At 40.4% G+C, this 17,975-nt stretch overlaps 1 protein-coding gene across 8 annotated transcripts in view; it reads right to left on the bottom strand.

The window, feature by feature from the left end:
* Nucleotides 1–89: 89 nt before the first annotated feature.
* cacna1eb (calcium channel, voltage-dependent, R type, alpha 1E subunit b) overlaps nucleotides 90–17,975 on the bottom strand; it is a 70,131-nt gene continuing 52,245 nt past the window's right edge. For 5 of the 8 annotated variants that reach the window (XM_085439884.1, XM_085439885.1, XM_085439877.1 and 2 more), the window contains 24 exons: nucleotides 17,089–17,148; nucleotides 16,880–16,986; nucleotides 15,206–15,302; nucleotides 14,950–15,110; nucleotides 13,798–13,935; nucleotides 13,474–13,675; nucleotides 13,224–13,388; nucleotides 10,879–10,989; nucleotides 10,710–10,790; nucleotides 10,348–10,467; nucleotides 10,165–10,230; nucleotides 8,555–8,646; nucleotides 8,246–8,420; nucleotides 8,031–8,158; nucleotides 7,671–7,767; nucleotides 7,263–7,368; nucleotides 7,015–7,122; nucleotides 6,829–6,929; nucleotides 5,659–5,762; nucleotides 5,477–5,573; nucleotides 3,763–3,867; nucleotides 3,198–3,333; nucleotides 2,874–3,028; nucleotides 90–1,906 (listed from right to left, as the gene is read on the bottom strand). In XM_085439884.1, the coding sequence (XP_085296010.1) occupies nucleotides 1,382–1,906; nucleotides 2,874–3,028; nucleotides 3,198–3,333; nucleotides 3,763–3,867; nucleotides 5,477–5,573; nucleotides 5,659–5,762; nucleotides 6,829–6,929; nucleotides 7,015–7,122; nucleotides 7,263–7,368; nucleotides 7,671–7,767; nucleotides 8,031–8,158; nucleotides 8,246–8,420; nucleotides 8,555–8,646; nucleotides 10,165–10,230; nucleotides 10,348–10,467; nucleotides 10,710–10,790; nucleotides 10,879–10,989; nucleotides 13,224–13,388; nucleotides 13,474–13,675; nucleotides 13,798–13,935; nucleotides 14,950–15,110; nucleotides 15,206–15,302; nucleotides 16,880–16,986; nucleotides 17,089–17,148 (3,237 nt within the window). In that variant the 3' untranslated portion in view covers nucleotides 90–1,381. The remainder of the gene's footprint in view (nucleotides 1,907–2,873; nucleotides 3,029–3,197; nucleotides 3,334–3,762; nucleotides 3,868–5,476; nucleotides 5,574–5,658; nucleotides 5,763–6,828; nucleotides 6,930–7,014; nucleotides 7,123–7,262; nucleotides 7,369–7,670; nucleotides 7,768–8,030; nucleotides 8,159–8,245; nucleotides 8,421–8,554; nucleotides 8,647–10,164; nucleotides 10,231–10,347; nucleotides 10,468–10,709; nucleotides 10,791–10,878; nucleotides 10,990–13,223; nucleotides 13,389–13,473; nucleotides 13,676–13,797; nucleotides 13,936–14,949; nucleotides 15,111–15,205; nucleotides 15,303–16,879; nucleotides 16,987–17,088; nucleotides 17,149–17,975) is intronic. The other 3 variants (XM_085439878.1, XM_085439882.1, XM_085439883.1) reach the window with 3 other exon arrangements.

Raw genomic sequence — 17,975 nt, 5'->3', positions numbered from 1 at the left:
TTAATTGCAGTGCTCAAGATGTCACAAAGCTTTCTGATGTCTCACTTGGCCTCCTAAATGAGAAATAAAAAGATAAACAGTAACAATGGCAACTTGTGAACACCTTTATTTGTATATACAACTATTTTACACATAAAAACCCACAAAGTATTTGCATTCCAGGAACTCCAAGTTTTTGGTTAAGTGAGTTTCACAGAATTGGCCTTCATCAGGCAAATAAAACAAATACACAAACCTTAAAATGAGTATTTTCCAAGGATTCCTTTACGTTTAAAGCTCATCAGCTGACACTGTTTTCATTTGTTGTCTCTCTCTCTCTACATAATACAAACAGCATAATTTCTCTGTACATTATTTGTAAGTAATAGAGCAATGTGGAGATTTGAAGCAAAATGCATCGTGGTGTGTCTGCAGTGTTCATATATGGTTCGTATAATATTCACAGTTTTAAAAAAAAAACAGAACAAAACTGAAACTAGATGAAAATATTTTGTATTCATGGCAAACAATTAAACATCCTGTTTAATTATGGTTGGGAAAAATTCTCATTTAAAGGATTTTTTTTGGACTGGTAAAAATAAAAGTTTAATACCATCTCCAAAGGATAATTAAAAGTCTGCAAATATCTGAGGTTCGGTGGTGGCATGGCTTTACAACACTGCATGGTGAAATAACAAATAAGCATCATATTCTATGTTATTCTATAACTGTATTCATTTCTCACAACTTATTATGTTCAATAGCAAAAAGAAAAAAACGATGGGGGAAAATCAGGCAGTTTTCCCTCCTCACATTCATTCATACTGTAAAAAAAATCCAGCATCATTGAGTGTTACTTATTAGTATCCACATTGTCTGGTAAGTATCAGATCGCCTCCTCATGATGGCTTGCTGTGTCGATCTGGTCTAATTTATATATGGGGATGGTGTAATGATCACAATGTATTTACAAAACAATAGATTTATAAGAAAATGTAGTTACATATTCACACACCCCACAGATAAATACTGTTTAGAGCAACACTGAATCATTGAGCAACATCTCCAGAAAATGAAAATACCTATTGACACAAATGACATAATTTGACCCATCCATTTGTTTTTTTTGTGACATATTATTACTCTCTATCATCAAGTACAAGTCAGGAAATAGACCTTATTTATTGTCAGTGTTCTGTGTGAATTGGCAACTACAGTTTCAGGAAGTATTGTTCTTCATCATTTTGGATTTTTTTTTTTACCAAACATCCAGCGGGCTCGCGGCCTTGAAGCACTGATGCAGAAAGAGTCGCATTAACCTTCGCTCTGGATGCGGTCGTACAGCGTCCTGTGACATCTCTCTGGCATTCTGTTTCCTCCGTTCATGTTGCGCCTCCTGTCCCTAGCACCTGTCGTCCTCCTCTGTGTCGCTTAGAGGGTCACAACTAGCGACTGAGGTTGTCTGTGCCAGACGCTTTCGAAAGTGTCCGTTGGGGACTTGCCAGCCAGTCCGCGAGCGTGGACGGGCCGTGCTGATGGTGTTTGAGCGTCCCAGGCTGCAGGCCACGGCCGCCTCGAAGGTCAACGTTTCCATGGGACCAGAGGGGTCTGGGCTGTGGTCGTCCTCTTGCAAAGCCAGGAAGGGCTCAGAAGGGTAGCGTCGAGGTGGGGATGTGCGCCGGGTGGCCTCGCTTTGCCTCTCCCCTGGGACTCCCTCTTGGCTCTTCCGTGTGGGCTTGCTCCGCCTCATGGTCTCAGGGCTGCCCGGTTCATCCTCATCTTCACCAATGGAGGCTTGTGTGCGACACACGAGGGGGGAGTAGGAGATGTGAGGGCGAGAGCGGGTTGGAGTTTGCGATAGAGGTCGTCGGCCACTGGGAGTGCTGGACTCAGATGTGGATGGCATCGGACTGTCTGAGCTGTTGCCCTGAAAGCGAAAGTAAAGAATAAATTAATCAACAATCGCCAATAACAACATTTTAAAGACAACTTATTATGTTTTACGTTTTTTCTGCCCATTTTGAATGTGTGGCCTGCTCTCTTGATTTACATGAGTGGTGGAAATGGTCTTCTGCTGTTTTCAGAACAGCAGGTGATTTTTCTGATGTGTTCTTCTCTTCTTATCAGTATTTGGGTATCCACTGTACATGATGGTGAACCCCACTGCACGGGACTCTGAATTGTTAAGTTAAATTGTATATGAATGAATAGACTCTGACCATAAAGGGATGGACATGGTCATCAGAAATACTCAGGTAAGATGTGATTTTTAAATGATGCTCAGATGGTACTAATGGGCCCAACTGATCTGTGCATTCATGTTGATTCTTACCCAACCATCCAAATGTTACAGCAGAAACTGAGACTCAATAAACCAGGCATCATTTTTCCAATCTTCTTCAATTTTGGTGAGCCTGGGAGAATTGTAGCCTCAGTTTCCTGTTGTTAGTTCATAGGAGGGGTGCCTGGTGCAGTCTTCTGCTGCTGTCTTCTGCTTCAAGGTTCAGAGATGCTTTTCTGCATATGTTGGTTGTAAGAAGTGGTTATTTGGGTTATTGTGGCTTTTCTATCAGCTCAAAGCAGTCTAGATATTCTCGTCTGACATCTAACATCAACAAGGCATTTTCTTTCAGTGAACTGCCACTCACTGGATATTTTATCTTTCTCAGGTCTGTAAATGGAAAATTATAGTAGACCAGCAGTTACTGAAATACTCTGGCCGGGTTATCTGGCACCAACAGCCATACTACCTTCAAAGTCCTCATTCTGATGCTCGGTTTAAACCTCTGCAGATTATCTTGACCATGTCTACATGCCTAAATGGATTGTGTGGCTGCCATGTGATGGGCTGATTGGATATTTGTGTTAATGATTAGTTAAATAGGTATACCTACCTGTTTATCTTGGGGATCTGCTCGTTCTACGCTCGAGGATCGTGAGGGCTGCAAGCTTCTTTCCTCTGAATTACAACGAGACGTGTCTGGAGACAGGAGGTGGCAGCGTTCCTTGGAGCGACCGCGCTCCCTGTCGCCACGCTCAGAGCGAGAAACTAAAGGGACATTCAGGAAAGAGTGCAACAGGAAATGCAAAAATACAAGGGAGCAAAAAAGAAAAAGAAGAAGAGGAAAATAAAGATATAAATGTCATAGGACTACATTCAATTCAGCTCTTCATTATCTATGAACACAGTTGCCTAACAGCAGGCGAGCAGGACTAACCAGCAGCCTTATAGCTCTTGTGACGAGGTCGATAGACTCGCTCGGGGCTTTTCTCCTCTTGCCAAAGTCCATTCACACACTGATCTGCAACAGTGGAGACTGATCGCTTCATGGAGCCACTAGAAACCTCTGCCTGCTTGAAGTTAAAAACACACACAACAAACATAGAAAAACAGGGCACAAACACAAGGAAATAAGTAAGCATACTTCTGTTACCACCAGATTATTTGATCCAAACAATAAAAATGATATTTCATGCTTTAGCCAGTGCAAAAGTGCAGTGCAGCCTAAAAGATTTGAGAGGTTTAGTCCTTTACTCTGTGGTTGAAAGTAATGGTCATAACAAGATGAGGCAACAGCATTCGAAGATCACAGCCCGTTCTAGCAACTCATTGGACCTTATTCAGCCTCCCAAAGTAACAAATGTCGAAACAAAACTCTACTGATCTGAACTTCTCAGCATCACGTGCACTTAAGGAACGACAGACTTTGGCATAAGAGCCCATGCAGCCCCTGACGTCCTCGAGATCCAGCCCAGAAGCTGTGTCATGGGAGATGTGTGTACCTGCGACTCTACAGCCAGACGAGGCATGGAAGAGGCCCGCACACACAGGCCCCTCCCTAGTGGAAGCTCCAGTGGGGCTTCAATCCCCCTACTGCACTCGCCCACCTAGGTGTGTACAGAAACAAGAGAGGAAGCGCAAGGAAATACAGAGCACCAATCAGGCTCATCCCTGCCAGGACTCCCGCTGTGTATGGACATCTTGTTTAGGTGAGAGGAGGGGCAGACAAGCCATTTCATCACTGACAAAAGTACTATCTATCAGCGCCATCTCCATCGCCATCCAGTCAAAAGCCATTCCAGCCAAAAACACACGGAGAACTTGCAACAGGAAAACTGACTTCAAGGAGGAGCAGAAACAGAGTGCGGTCGTAAAAGAGGAGCAAGGAGTGAAGAAAAAGAAAAACAGACAACAAAGATATCAGCTCACATCGAAAAATGGACTTTTTCAGCTTGGAAGTGCATTCAGTCATGCATGTTTAGGTGTTAATGGCTATACAAACAGAGCCAGACAACGCCTGTCTGAGGGCCAAACGCATTCCTCTGCAAATTAAGTATTCCAGATCAACTTTATATCATTCAACTGACAAGCAGTAGAGACCATTAAAACCAGACAGTAGAGACACAGCAGACATCTACAGTTTGACAATCTCCCTTTGCTCTGACTCCAACTTCCACAGGAATAAAACACAGGCGCACAGAGAGCAGCGATGCGGTGCCCTGCAAGGCACTGAGAAAATGGCATCAGTCATCACATGGTTATACAATTTTTGTGGCGTTACACCTAAACAAACACTTTGCTTTATTACATTTTTATGTAAAACTCTTTGCTGTGAGGACAGTGATTCCCAAACTGATGGTCAGGATCCTGAAGAGGTTACAAAATAGGAAGTGCACAAAAGAAAAGCTGCATTTTCAAGTTATCTCGTGTTGGAGAACAGCATGCCGTGCCATCAGAGCCACTCTGCGAAACTGCTCATAAAAATTAAAATAAACAAAACAAAAACACACCTTTATTGAAATTTTGCTGATCCCACCTTCAAGGTGATGCCAGTGAGCAGCGCTGCCAGTCTGAGACAGTGAATTCATTCACTGGGGGATGAATTCATGGTGCAAACCTCCATGAATGTTCAACAAACATGGTTCTGGTGGAATTGTGATTTCTTCCACTGAGAGCTGCTGTTTGGTTGCTGGTTCGCAGCTGGTTTCCCAGCTCTTATGCTCTGTTGATCCTCGAATAAAAGACAGCCAATTTGACACAGAAGATGATGTTTCCTTGCTAAGCAAGTTTGGAGTTTGAAAAAGGAGTTTGAGGGAGAGATTTTTAAAAAGCAGTTGTCCTGGAAGTGATCCAGAGGTGCACAAAGACATGATGTTAAGAGGGAGATCACATTTAAATCAGGTATGATTTTTTGATTTTTGATGGCTGGAGTCGCTGAATTTTTCGATGACACCTCTGGAGTCAAAAGTAAAAAATAAAATATATGCAATAAAGTATTTGCTTTTGTTTATTTGCTCTGGCATATTAAAGCTAAGCAGCACACTGATGCTACGGTAACATTTATTCATAAGATCAAAGCAGCAGAAAAGCTCTGCTTTCAAGTGCAAATTACTCTGAGTCAAAAACTACATAAATTAAAAGGTCAGAGCATTGCCAAAAAGCCTGCCATGGGGATAATGTTTTATGTTTTACAATTATATTGGTCCTTTGTCTTACCAGATTCTGTTGACTGGTATCAACGTCAGAGCTCATGGGCTCCAAAAACAGCTCCTGAGGTGAAATGGGGCTCAAAGCCACAAAGCCTCCCCTGGTCCTGTGTCAAGATGGAGAAAAACAGTAAGCAAAGGCATTCAGAATCACACATAAGTACAGACTGTTGCAAGCATTTGCAGACTCACAGGGCTGAACCAGCACTGTGCGGCATCATTGGCAGTGGCTGGTTAGACAGAATGTCCTCGGGGAGAGCAGAAGCATCCAGACGCTTGAACATCAAGCTACTCTTCTGAAATGAGACAAATACAGAAAAGACTGTAGACGTCTTTGTGACAACTTTGTGTTAATTTAGCTAATTATAGGCCAACCTCCAACCTTTCTTTTATCTGAAAAACTCTTCAAAGATCAATTGTAAAACAGCTAAATGATCATCTGCAGAGCAATGTTTTATTTGAAGAGTTTCAGTCAGCTTTCAGACTTTATCACAGTACAGACGTCACTTAAGTGAAGGTTACAAATGATCTTCTTATGTTCTCTGACAGTGGCTTATCCTGTTATCCTGTTTAATACTGTTGGTCATAATATTTTATTATAGAGATTAGAGCATGCTATAGGTATTAAAGGTACTGTGCTGCAGTGGTCTGAATCATATCTAATAGACTCCAATTTGTTCATGTAAATTGTGAGTCTTCCTCACACTCTCAGGTTAATTATGGAGTTCCACAGGTTTCTATGCTGGGACCATTTCTGTTTACAAAATACATGCTTCCCTCGCTCTTAAATCGCTCTTTAATCTCTTAATCACCTAAGACTGAAGTTATTTTATGGTGCTAAAAATCTTAGAAATATGGTGTCTAATCAGATGCTTACTCTAGATGTCATTAACTTGGCCTCCATTAACACTGTGAGGACTCTTGGACTAATTTTAGACCAGGATGTGTCTTTTATTGTGCATATTAAACATATATGTAGAACTAAGGTCTTGTATTTGCACAGTATGTCTGAAATTAGAAACATCCTGTCTTTAACATGGCCAAAGAGCAAGTACTCGCTATGAGGGAAAAGCTCGGACACAGAGCTGCTCTGAACACTTCATTTTTGGCTCTGTAGGACATCGGTGATAGGAGATATCATTAATATGGTCAAGAATTTTTTTAAGGAATGGTAAATAACAAAAGAAACCTAAACTTAAAGCAATCAGGAACTGGATGTATAATAGGTCCCCTTTAAAGGTCAGGTGAGATGGCTTACTCTACCTCCTGAACAAACTGGGTGCAAAAAAAAGTAAATTTATAAAAAACTAAAGTTACAAAAAAGAAGGTGTCACAGAGTTCATAGTGACGTGCTGAGCAGACCTGAGCCTCCAGCTGCTGCCTGAGCTTCTTGGCCTTGTTCTGTTTGAAGTAATCCATTATCATCATTGAAGCGTAGATCTTCCCGACCGTCATGTCAGTATCTGTGAGAGCAGGAGCACTCCATTAGTTGTCACTGCTCATCTCTCAGCATTACAGTGAGAATCACCTTCTTAGTTAGAGCCAGACCTTTGTTGATAGGTACCAGTAGGTCCAATGTCTTCTGGGGCAGATAAGGCCAAATAATACTGATCTCCTTTTGCAGCTCACTATCCAGAGCGATACGGTCCTCACCACCTGAGACAAACACTCACCTTTAACCATTTTTTTAATGATGCACTGTTGACGGAACAAAATGTGAAATCTGAAGACATTAACTGCTCAGCAAAACAAAAGAAAAGCCGATAAATGATAACTAAAGCAATCACAACCCTAACCCCGAGCTATTTTGATATCCAGAGCTGTGCGGATGAGTGACATCAGAGTTGAGGTGAAGTGGACGGTCATATCCTCATCCACGGGCATGTTCATCAACACTAACCTCTGCCAGAGACAAAGACAAAGAAGGAGGGAAAGTTTCTATGTTAGACCGTAAACCAATACCTCCAGCGACCTTTTAAATCACATAAAAACACACAGCAGCCACACATATGCACATAACCACTGACTTCTTTAACTTCACAAAGACCAATCATTTGCTTTCTCTACATTTTTTAAATTGAAAAACTGAACAAAGTTACTAGCTGCCATGCCCTTTCTGTTGTGTGTTATATTTATTTTATATAACCAAACTCTCACTTTTCATTTTATCTGGCCTTTCTGTGTTAAATAAAATGTTTTCATACCTTATAGGCGATCTTAGCAGGACATTTTTTACCCAGGCCGAGGGGTGGTGACATGTGTGTTAACATCTCATACATGGCCGTGTAGTGGATGCGGCCGCTTCAGAGGGAAAGCAAAAACGAGAAGTGAGGGGATGTGCAGACAGAAGATGCAAACAGAGCAGACTTTTCTTCTGAAAGTATTTAGAATGATTGAACTAAATGCCACTGTGGACTTGATGAAAAGCAGCTTGTGTTCCTTATGCTCAAAGATCAAAGCATTCACATTTATGCTCTTTGGCTGCCCTCTGCTGGATAAATACAGTACCTAAATGTTGATCAGGTCTGCTTCAAATCACAAACTGATAAAAGAGCGAGCCTCACCACGCCAGTCGATCATATTCCCCCCAGATTCGGACAAACTCATCCAGGTGATGGGGACCCAGGATTGAGGAATCTCGTGTCAGGTATTCAAAGTTATCCATAATCACAGCCACAAACAGGTTCAGCATCTTAAAAAACACAAGGGCAAGAACCTAAGAGGAAAGGCACAGCAGACTGCAACACACCTGAAAAGGCAAATTTTTGTTGGTCCTGACCAAGAATGAGCTGAAGAAGATGAAGGACACAAAGTAGCAGTAAGCAAAGTCGGTCCCACAGCCGCCCTCGTGGTCCGGAGACATAGTGAGGGGGGCGATGGAGGGGTCTGGTTCACACTCCTGCCCTGACAGACAGGACAGCATGATCTCCTGCCAGGACTCCCCTGTAGCACTCCTGGTGGTGTTAATACAAACAAATATCCAGCTGACATCTGACCGATAACACATTCATAGACGATTAACACCAAACACCAACAAAGGAGCTTTACTCAGAACAGCGGCACCGCCTAAATGTAGTTTTGAGCTCACCTGAACAGGAGCATGAGTGCGCTGAAAAATGTCTTAAAATTGTTGTGCTGGTTGATGTGACTCTCGTCATTCAGCTTGATGTTTCCAAACACCTGCAGAAAACAGCTGGCTTCAGTTAATTCATAGTTTTTCCCGGACAGCTGCTAGCTTCTCCCATAGCAGCTGCTAATCTTCTAGAGTTCAAACATTAAAAATATCCACATAACACACTAAAACAATCCTAAGAGGTGGGACCAAGAAACAAACTTTAACAACAGGACTAAATCAGTAAATCACACTATAATACACAAAATCTCTGTCTGTGCGTTTGTTTGTTTGTTTGTTTGTCCACGAACCCCTCTTAGACCATCTGGAGACGAGAAACCAAACTTGGCAAACAAGTACATCTTAGACTCCTGATTGTTTTTATCTATATGAGAAAGTATGATGTCATCATGAGCCCTAACAACCACCTACTGTAGCAACAGGCAAAAATTCCCTAGTTGGGACCATATCCTGTTACAGACTTGACAGCATTTGAAGCAGATAATGGCAGACGGCGTGAGCATGAATTGAGGCTGTGGTTTGGGGATATAGACATATATAGACAGAGAATCGGAAGGAGCGTGTTTGAGGTGTGGTCCCACTCCTGAAATTGGGATAAATGATCTCCAATTACCTATTTTTTAAGCATTTGCGCACCTATATCACCTTATGAAAGTATCTTGTCATTTACATGTCATGACAATAGCATCTAATTTTGATCCACATGTATATTACTATACCCTTAATTGTATTTATATAGCACCAACAATCAAACTTACACTGCCTGACAACCATCTAGCAAGAGACTATAATGACCAGTTTCTAGACTTTATGCAACACACTTTACTAAAGCATCCTATCCTTTAGTTTTACAACACTTCATGTATATCCTAAGGTACTAACTACTGCTAAAGATTGGCATAAATTACCAATTTTGGCACATAAATACATCTTTTTATTTTTCTCAATGTGGCCCAACAGCATGAACAGGCCAAACAAAAATGTGAGCAAATACTTGAATTCAATTCAATTCAATTGTATTTATATAGCACCAAATCACAATAATATTTGGCTCAAGAGGCTTTATATTATTAGGTAGAGCCCTTACCATAACAGAGAGGAAACCCAACAATCAAACTACACCATTTGAGCAAGCAACTGGCAACAATAGGAAGAAAAAACTCCCTTTTAACAGGAAGAAACCTCAGGCAGAACTAAGCATAGTATAAAAAATGGCTTAAAGTAACTAATGGATGTACAGAAACCGTTAAGATCAAACTAGCTCATACAAATAACAGTGCAGACACGAGTAAGTACTAAATAAATATCCTGAATATGATGTGCGTGCTTTTTGATTATTCTATACTGTACATGACCATGATGTTTTCAAGCTGTGGCCCCACTGATAGGGCACAGATATACCAGGAAAAAATATGTACAGAAATTATGCTAAATTAAGGAGAATCCTTCTTTTTATCGATAAAAACTGTTGGGTTGGAGGAATAAATAGTAACAAGCAGACCTTAAGTGAGAGCTACGAGTTTGTTATGATATTTGTGATGTAGTTTAATTATCGAAAATATTACCTGCATTCCAATTATGGCATATATGAAGAAAAGCATGGCAATAAGAAGACAGACATAAGGGAGAGCCTGGTGGAGAAGAAACAGGAAATACAGTTTATCAAAACTTCTTGTAATTTGTTATAATATCTTAGAGCATATTAGATACATCTTTAAAATAATAAAAAACAAAGGTAGTGGGAAAACCTTAAAGGATTGTACGAAGGTCCACAGCAGAATACGGATGGTGTAACCCTGCCTCAACAGCTTGATCAACCTGGCAGTTCGGAAAAGCTTCAGGAAACTCATGTTGATGGTGTTCACCGACTGGGACAGACGTGGTTGGAGAGAGGGTGACCGAGAGAGAGAAGGAGAGAGAGACAGAGAGTGGCAACAGAAGGGAGAGACAGGATGTAAAACACAGATGGCGAATTTCATCACAACATGACTTAAGTTGTGTCTGGAGGAAGGGTAACACACCAGGAAGCTTGGAAAGAAAGTATGCTCTTGTCTTTTTATTTTAGGGTCACAACAGTGTGAAAACGAATGGTGTCTTGGCAGGGGCTTACCTGTAAATCCACAATTATCTCTGTGATGCTGCCAAGGACAGTGATAAAATCAAAAATATTCCAAGTATCTCGAAAGTAGTTCTGCAGGAAAAAGGAAACGCTTCGGTTAATTCCATCGCACATGGAGAAATTCAACTAAATGTGATCTAAACTCTTTTGTTCTACTCACCACTAAACCAAACGCCATGATCTTCAGTATGCACTCCATGGAGAAGAGGACAGTGAAGGCCGTGTTTAGGTGTTTCAGGACTGTATCGTAAGCTGCCGGAGCTGAGTGGTACTGCAAGAACAAAGAAAACAGGCCCAAAGGTCAAACTGACATTCAATCAATCAGTTATTACCATAATTAGTAAATTATTGGTGACATTTTGGTGAGCATGACGAGCATAATTTTAAAGGTCATAATGATGGATTTGCAGCTGCCTCTCTAAGTTTAATTTCAGCACGGTATACAAAGAATTAAAACGGACGGACAATCCATATGAATAGAAAATGTGTTTACACACACGTATTGACAGTTACATTATCTCTGTGTTTATGATTTGGTGGCTCCAAAACCTTCTCTTGTGACAAGGCAAGCTTCACAACACGGCTCACATATACACAACACATGAACGTGAGCATGAAAAGTACTGAACAGTATTGTTTTAAAAACGTTTTTCTTTTCTTTTATTGTGTAATTCAACCTTTCCATTCATTGAAGAGTGCAAGGAAGAGAAAAGACAACAAAACAAACTGAACAAAGGCACCTAACAGTAAAAAAATAAGACAGATCAATGGAAATTGAAGGTTTCTACTGAAGTTCAATTAAAACACAACAAAAACTGTTTTGCTTCTTTTTCTTTTTTCTTCTTCTTCTTCTTTCATTCTTTTTGTATGGATATTTTAGTTGTTTAAATATAGAAAAAACAGAAAAATATATGTAGTGACAAATTGCTGAAGTTGATGGTATTGTATAGTGATTCCAAAATGTCAATTAAAAATAAAAACACAACAAAAGCAAAAACAAAAATAAGACAAAACTTTGTAATTACAGGATTTTGAACTTCAGGAAAACTCAGACATTGATTTTAATCATTTTAAGAGTTAGACAATCTCAGAAACTTGTTAAATATCTTGATTTGGCTATAACTAGATAAATAAAGCGTGGGGGACTACGGCAACCATTTTCTGTTAAACAGAGACCGGCCGGCAACCCCCTAGCAACCTCTGGCTGCCAGGAAAAAATGTGTAATCCTCAGCTGGTTGGGGAGTGTTTGGTAGTTTATAGTTTGTATGGAAGACGTCGACTTGTCTGCAAACACTCATCAACTACTGAGCTTTAGTGAAACTTCAGAGTGAAAGTTGTGGCTTACCGCTGCAACCAATAAATTTCAAAAGGTGCAACTTTTACTTTGAAATCGAATGTTTGCATTGTGCTTTCTGCAGTTTCACGACCGCTCTGTGAGTACTTTGCAAGTATTTGCAGACAACTCAGCATCTTCCATGTAAACTACGGTTTCTGTGGTAATATGCTAGTGACCAAAGTAATTGTAAAGCGATTGTTTATTAATTAATTAAAATTAAATTAAGTAAATTTACTGAATACCATACAAAGTAAATCTTCTCTTATGTCTACTGCAAACCTTCCAAGGTTTTCTCTCATAGTCAGCCATCAAATTTCCACTGTAGCAAAAAAAAAACCCCAGTCCCTGCTTTTAGGTATAAATCTTCAAACTTACACACTGTGTACAACCAAGCAGCCACAACACAAAAAAAGAACAAAAAAAAAAACAGGTAAATAGCATTTTTTGTTACAAGAGCTGCAGAATAGTCAGTTCTTGACAGAGGAAAAATAGGAAGGCTGTGATATATGAGCAACACGGCCAAAACTGTGACAGCAAGACAAGAGTATCAGCGTCCTGTCAAAATACCAGATCTCGTCTGTTCCCGCTATGCAGCACTTTGTATCTAGTGAGGTAAAAATGAAGGACTACTGGTAAACCTGTGAGGCAGCGGAGGTCATAGAAGAGCAGCTACAGCAAAAAATGCTGAAAACCTTAGCCAGCTGGGCTATGATAGAAAGTGCATGTGCTGATCCTTCACTGTAAAAGCGCTACAATGGGTGCATGAATGTGAAAGCTGGAGTATGAAGCAAACGAAGAAGTTGGCCTCATCTGACCAGTCTCATGTTTTTTGCATAAAGTGACAAAGAGTGCTGACTTGGCTTGTGGATTCCAGTCTGCTTGAGCATCTGTGGCATCTTTTAGAAAATAAAAATGTGATCTACACACAGGACACCTCCAGAGGTCTTTTGGAGTCCATGTCTCCTGGGTAAGGACTGATTTGGTGGCACAGGTTTAAAGTCACTTCTCACTGAGGCTACTTAGAGTTTACAGTTGAGTTTCAATACTCTGCAAGTTGATTTTTAAAAAAATCTGGCATGAAATTAAACCAGTGTTTCTCTGGGCCTTTGGGAAATCAATCTAAAATGATTTGTGATACTGTTCCACATTTACTGAATGAACCACTTACCTTCATCATGAGAACAACAGTGTTGAGGGCGATCATGACGAGCACAGTGTACTCAAACGAGGGCGACGCCACAAAGTGCCACAGTCTGTACTGGAAGGTCTGTCTGTTCTGGGGCATGTAGCGGGTCATCGGCTTGGCGCTGATGGCAAAGTCAATGCAAGCCCTCTGATGGAGAGAAAATGAGCATTATGTGTGAAAAGATGATGCCTAATTACTTGAATTTGTGTGAAATGCTGTCACAGCTCCGTACCTCATTCTTCTCCAGACTGCACTCCTGAATCATCTTGTCACCCTGCTCTTGGAAAGTGATGATGATAAGAGCCACAAAGATGTTGACGAAGAAGAATGGGAAGACCACAAAATAGACCACATAGAAAACTGACATCTCCATCCGGTTCCCCCGACTCGGCCCCATGTTCTCCTCTGTAACATCTGTAGAGTGCTGGAGGACCCTACATTTAAAAAAATCATATTACCTGTGGTTGATTCATTTATAGCACACATAAGTTATAGAAAGCAATTTTGTGCTGAGAAAAACTGAGCTGAAAGCCTATAAACACGCAAGGAGACATACTGAGGCCACCCCTCTCCAGTTGAAACAGTGAACAGAGTGAGCAGAGCCCAGCAGACATTGTCATAGTGAAACTCGTGTCTCTTCCACTCTCTCCTCTTCACCTCCTTTTTGTCTCTGCTGTAGTCAATGTAGTAGCCTCTGTGGGGAATAGAATAGCCCAGAGGTCATCATTTCACTTAATTCACTGATTAGACCAGCGGTTGTAACAAAAAAGAGAAGCATTAAAGCCTTTGTTACAAGTAACTGTTACTCTCATGCTATTCACTGGCATCTGCAGACAATGACAGACTATCTGAGGTTATATAAGAAATAAGCAAAGCTGCACATTTGGGCCCTTTTTTGTAATTTTCTGCTTCATTGCTTTCAATTTGGAGGATTTTTTTGTCAAGGCTTGAAGTTTTTTGCATTTTCTCTGATTGACGCTGCTGTCACAAAAGTCGTGTTTTTCCCCTTTTTAAATTTTTTTTATATGTTTTATTTTCTTCCTGTTGTGATTTTGTTGGGTAGGTTTCCTTCAAGTTGTTTAAAGAGTTTAAAACCACGTAATACTCTCCCATAGAAGGATTTATATTGATTTTGCACCACAATACTGCACAGATTTAAAAAACAAAAACAAAAAAACAAAGCCATATATATGGTGTAAGATATCACACAGAGTCAGTCTTAGTCATAACATCTTCAACCCGGTTAAGACAGCTCAGAAATGAGAATGAAATTTTAAATAATTTCTTCAGAAAAGTTCTCTTGCATGACCCAAGCCTTAGCTGTTAGACAGATGGACTCACATTTGACTGTAGAATCTGAGATCTGAGCATCTTACCCTCTTAAATCCTGCATAAGCAATAATGATATACTTAGTGTTTTCACAGGACTGCATGGAGTCCTGTATAAACTTTCTTCCACACATGGCTGTAAGGATGGTATTAGTCTTGTAATCTAACTTGAATAAGCATATTCCAGGAACTTACTGCTTTAAACCTCTTTTAGAGCTTAACTCCTCATATTCATATTTTACATTAAAAATGATCTTGCGTGGCAGTACCAGTGCATTTTGAGTGACAATGTGTAGGAGGAGTTTCAGATATATAAAGTATATATATTTTTAAAAACACTAATGTAGGAACAGACGAGGGTGAAGCGGAGTTCACTCACTGGCATTCCTTCTCTGTATTCATGGAGCTGTCAGTGCAATAGAAGAACCTCCCCTTAAAAAGCTGCACTGCTATGACAGCAAAGATGAACATGAAGAGCTGGTACACAATGAGGATGTTGAAAACGTTCTTCAGAGATGTGACCACACAGTCAAAAACAGCCTGCGCAGGAGAAAGACAAATAAAATCTGTCAAGGACTGGTGCAACAACACCAGAAAACAGAACAGCAGACTGTTTGCAGATGTCTGCATCACACCTTGAGTTTAGGAAGTCTCTTGATGGTTTTAAGGGGTCGCAGGACTCTTAAAACTCGGAGGGACTTTATCGTCTTGATGTCTCGTCCTTTGTTGTTTCTGTTGACATTGGAAATGTAGCACTGAGAAACATAGCTGTACGGTCAGACTGATGCACACAGACAAGTACAAAAACAACAACAAAAAAACACAGTAAAAACTGAATGTAAACACAAATGAATGGGGAAACATTCAACTTGAGGGTGTATGTTTGGAGCTTGACAGATTTCAGCTGTAAAATATTTGATCATTTGTATTTTTTCAACCCTTAAATCAAATATTTTAGCTGATTCATTCAATTACACTAGTAGTTTGTGCACGATTATTGTCACGGTCCTGAGTCTGTGGACTCAGTGTTTTTCTGTTTGTATTAGTTATCCTTGATTCCATGATTTGTTTTGATTCTCTTGGTTTTGGTTTCTGTCTCTAGTATTCCTAGCTCCTAGACCTTGAAAGTCTGTGTACTATGTCAATGTGTTGAGTTTTGTCTTGTCATGTCAGATGACTCCCAGCTGTGCTCTCCTCCTGTTTCACATTCCCTAATCACCTCAGTATGTATTTAAGCCCTGTGTTGTTTTTTTTTAAGCCCTGTTGCATCCTCCACATTTGTTGTGTGTGTAACCCTCGTCTTCTATCGCCAGGCCAGGCCAAGCAAGGCATCCCATCCCAGTACAGTTAAACAATCCTAGTTTGAGTTTTTGCTTTTTGTATTGCCAGCAAATAAAGCTGCCGCCTTAAGTTAATGTTTTGTCTCAGAGTCCTGCACTTGGATCCAGCCACTGCCAGCCACACAGCTCATCGTGACACTCATGGCTTCAAATAAATATATTTATTCTATCAAAGTTAGATCACACTGAGAATTAATGTTTTTATCTTAATATTAGCCTTGTCGTGAGCTGTGTGTGCATATACTGGAACACTTTTGTTTTATGTTCATTTTCATGCAAAACTGATGACTTGATAGACAAAATGACTCATTATCAGCATCCCCCCCCCCCCCGATACCTGCCAGGCTCTGCCGTTGTATGAGTCAAATGTCAAAATGTGACAAAATCAAAAGCAAACAGACAAAAGGCAGACAAAAATATATATTTTTTAAATGTAGAAAACAACAAATCAGAAGATATGAAAACATGAAAAATATGAGTGGCTTATGGGACACATTTACATCTAGTGTGACTGAAATTTTTACCCCATCACATTGCTGGGAGCCCCAACAGTCATAATATCCACAGGAACAACAGAGAAAAAAAAAACGAGGCAAAAAAAAAAAAAAGAGATACACTGTGAGCAAAGCTCAAAGGATCACAGCTATATCAACAACAGAGAAAATAACATACAATTCTCTACATTACAACAAAAAGCACAAAAAGTTTAGTTAGTAATGTTCGCACTCAAAAGTAAAGAAACAAAACGCTGCGACACACACTACCCATGTTTAACCACACCACCTAAATTACACAGAGAAAACAGTTAAATCTGAGCTCCGCGCTGTACAGGTCTTCTCATGCCTCCATACTTGCAGCGTGCGAATCTTTGAGGGAAAGTCGTTTAATACAATACTGTATTCTCAGAAACTGTTTGCTGCAGTGAATCACTCATTAGTCATCGACAGGCAGCACTGTAATGTGACTCACGTTAGAGCAAAAGCAATCAGAGCTCCCACCACTACAATGAAGTCCAGCATGTTCCACATGTCTCGGAAATAAGAGCCATCGTGTAGAATGAGACCCTGGTCTATCATCTGGGGGACGAACACACACATCCACACGGATGGGTTACAAACTGGCAAAGGTGAAGTCTTTGAAATTGCGATGAAAGAAGAGAAAATGTTTCAGCCACCCACCTTGATGATCATTTCAAAGGTGAACACTCCAGTGAAGACGTAATCAAAATATCGGAGGACCTGGATAATTTCAAAATTAGGGAAAAAAATTACTTTTTAAAAGTTCAGTCCAGAGTTTGAGATTTTTCTGAGGTGCATTTAGTATCAGTGACGGTACACACAACCACGCGTAAAGCTCCTCAAGAGTAAATCAAATTTACATTTTTCCCATCCTGCCAGTGGCAATGAACTTGCTAGCATCAAGCTGGCATGATTCATCCACCTTAATGCTTCAGGACACATCTTCTTAGAATGAATCAGTACATTTGTGAGCGGTGTCAAAGTATAGCTCCAGGTAACCAACTCAATTACTCAACTGAGAAAATTATAGACAGAAATTCTAATTACTCTGTGTGGCTCTGGGTCACTTTGCATACTTTGACACACAAAACACATGTTGTTTGGTGCTCTAACCAACCCAGATATTCCTCAAGGAGACGCTCCAGTAATGTCGTTTAACAATTCCATTCAGCTGAGTGACTCATGGGGTCAAAATCCTTCTGCTGGATCCTACATTCCCCAAAATTCACGTTGATGGTACCATCTGTCAACTGACTCCACAAATAATCTTAATAACCTTGTTCTTAAAGCTGTTTTTACAAACTAAGCAGTGCTGTAAGTAAACTTATTTTTATATGCAAAACTGGCAGAGTGCCCCTTTAAGTTCTTTTGTTGACCTTGAAGAGTACTAAGATCCACACAACACACACTCTGATGGCTCCACTGACTGCATTGGGGTTTTTACCACCTGTGTTGGGTTCAAAGACTGCTGATTTAATGGGATTTCCCACACAATCATCTCTATGGTATACAGGGAATGGTCAGAAACAGAAAATATCTAGGGAGTG

This window comes from Copadichromis virginalis, linkage group LG18, assembly GCF_057382275.1.
Source record: "Copadichromis virginalis isolate Kocher_CV1m ecotype Utaka linkage group LG18, C_Virginalis_male_GT1.1, whole genome shotgun sequence".
Lineage (NCBI taxonomy): Eukaryota > Metazoa > Chordata > Actinopteri > Cichliformes > Cichlidae > Copadichromis > Copadichromis virginalis.
The sequence above is the reverse complement of the archived record's forward strand: the minus strand, read 5'-3'. Positions and strand labels throughout refer to the sequence as shown.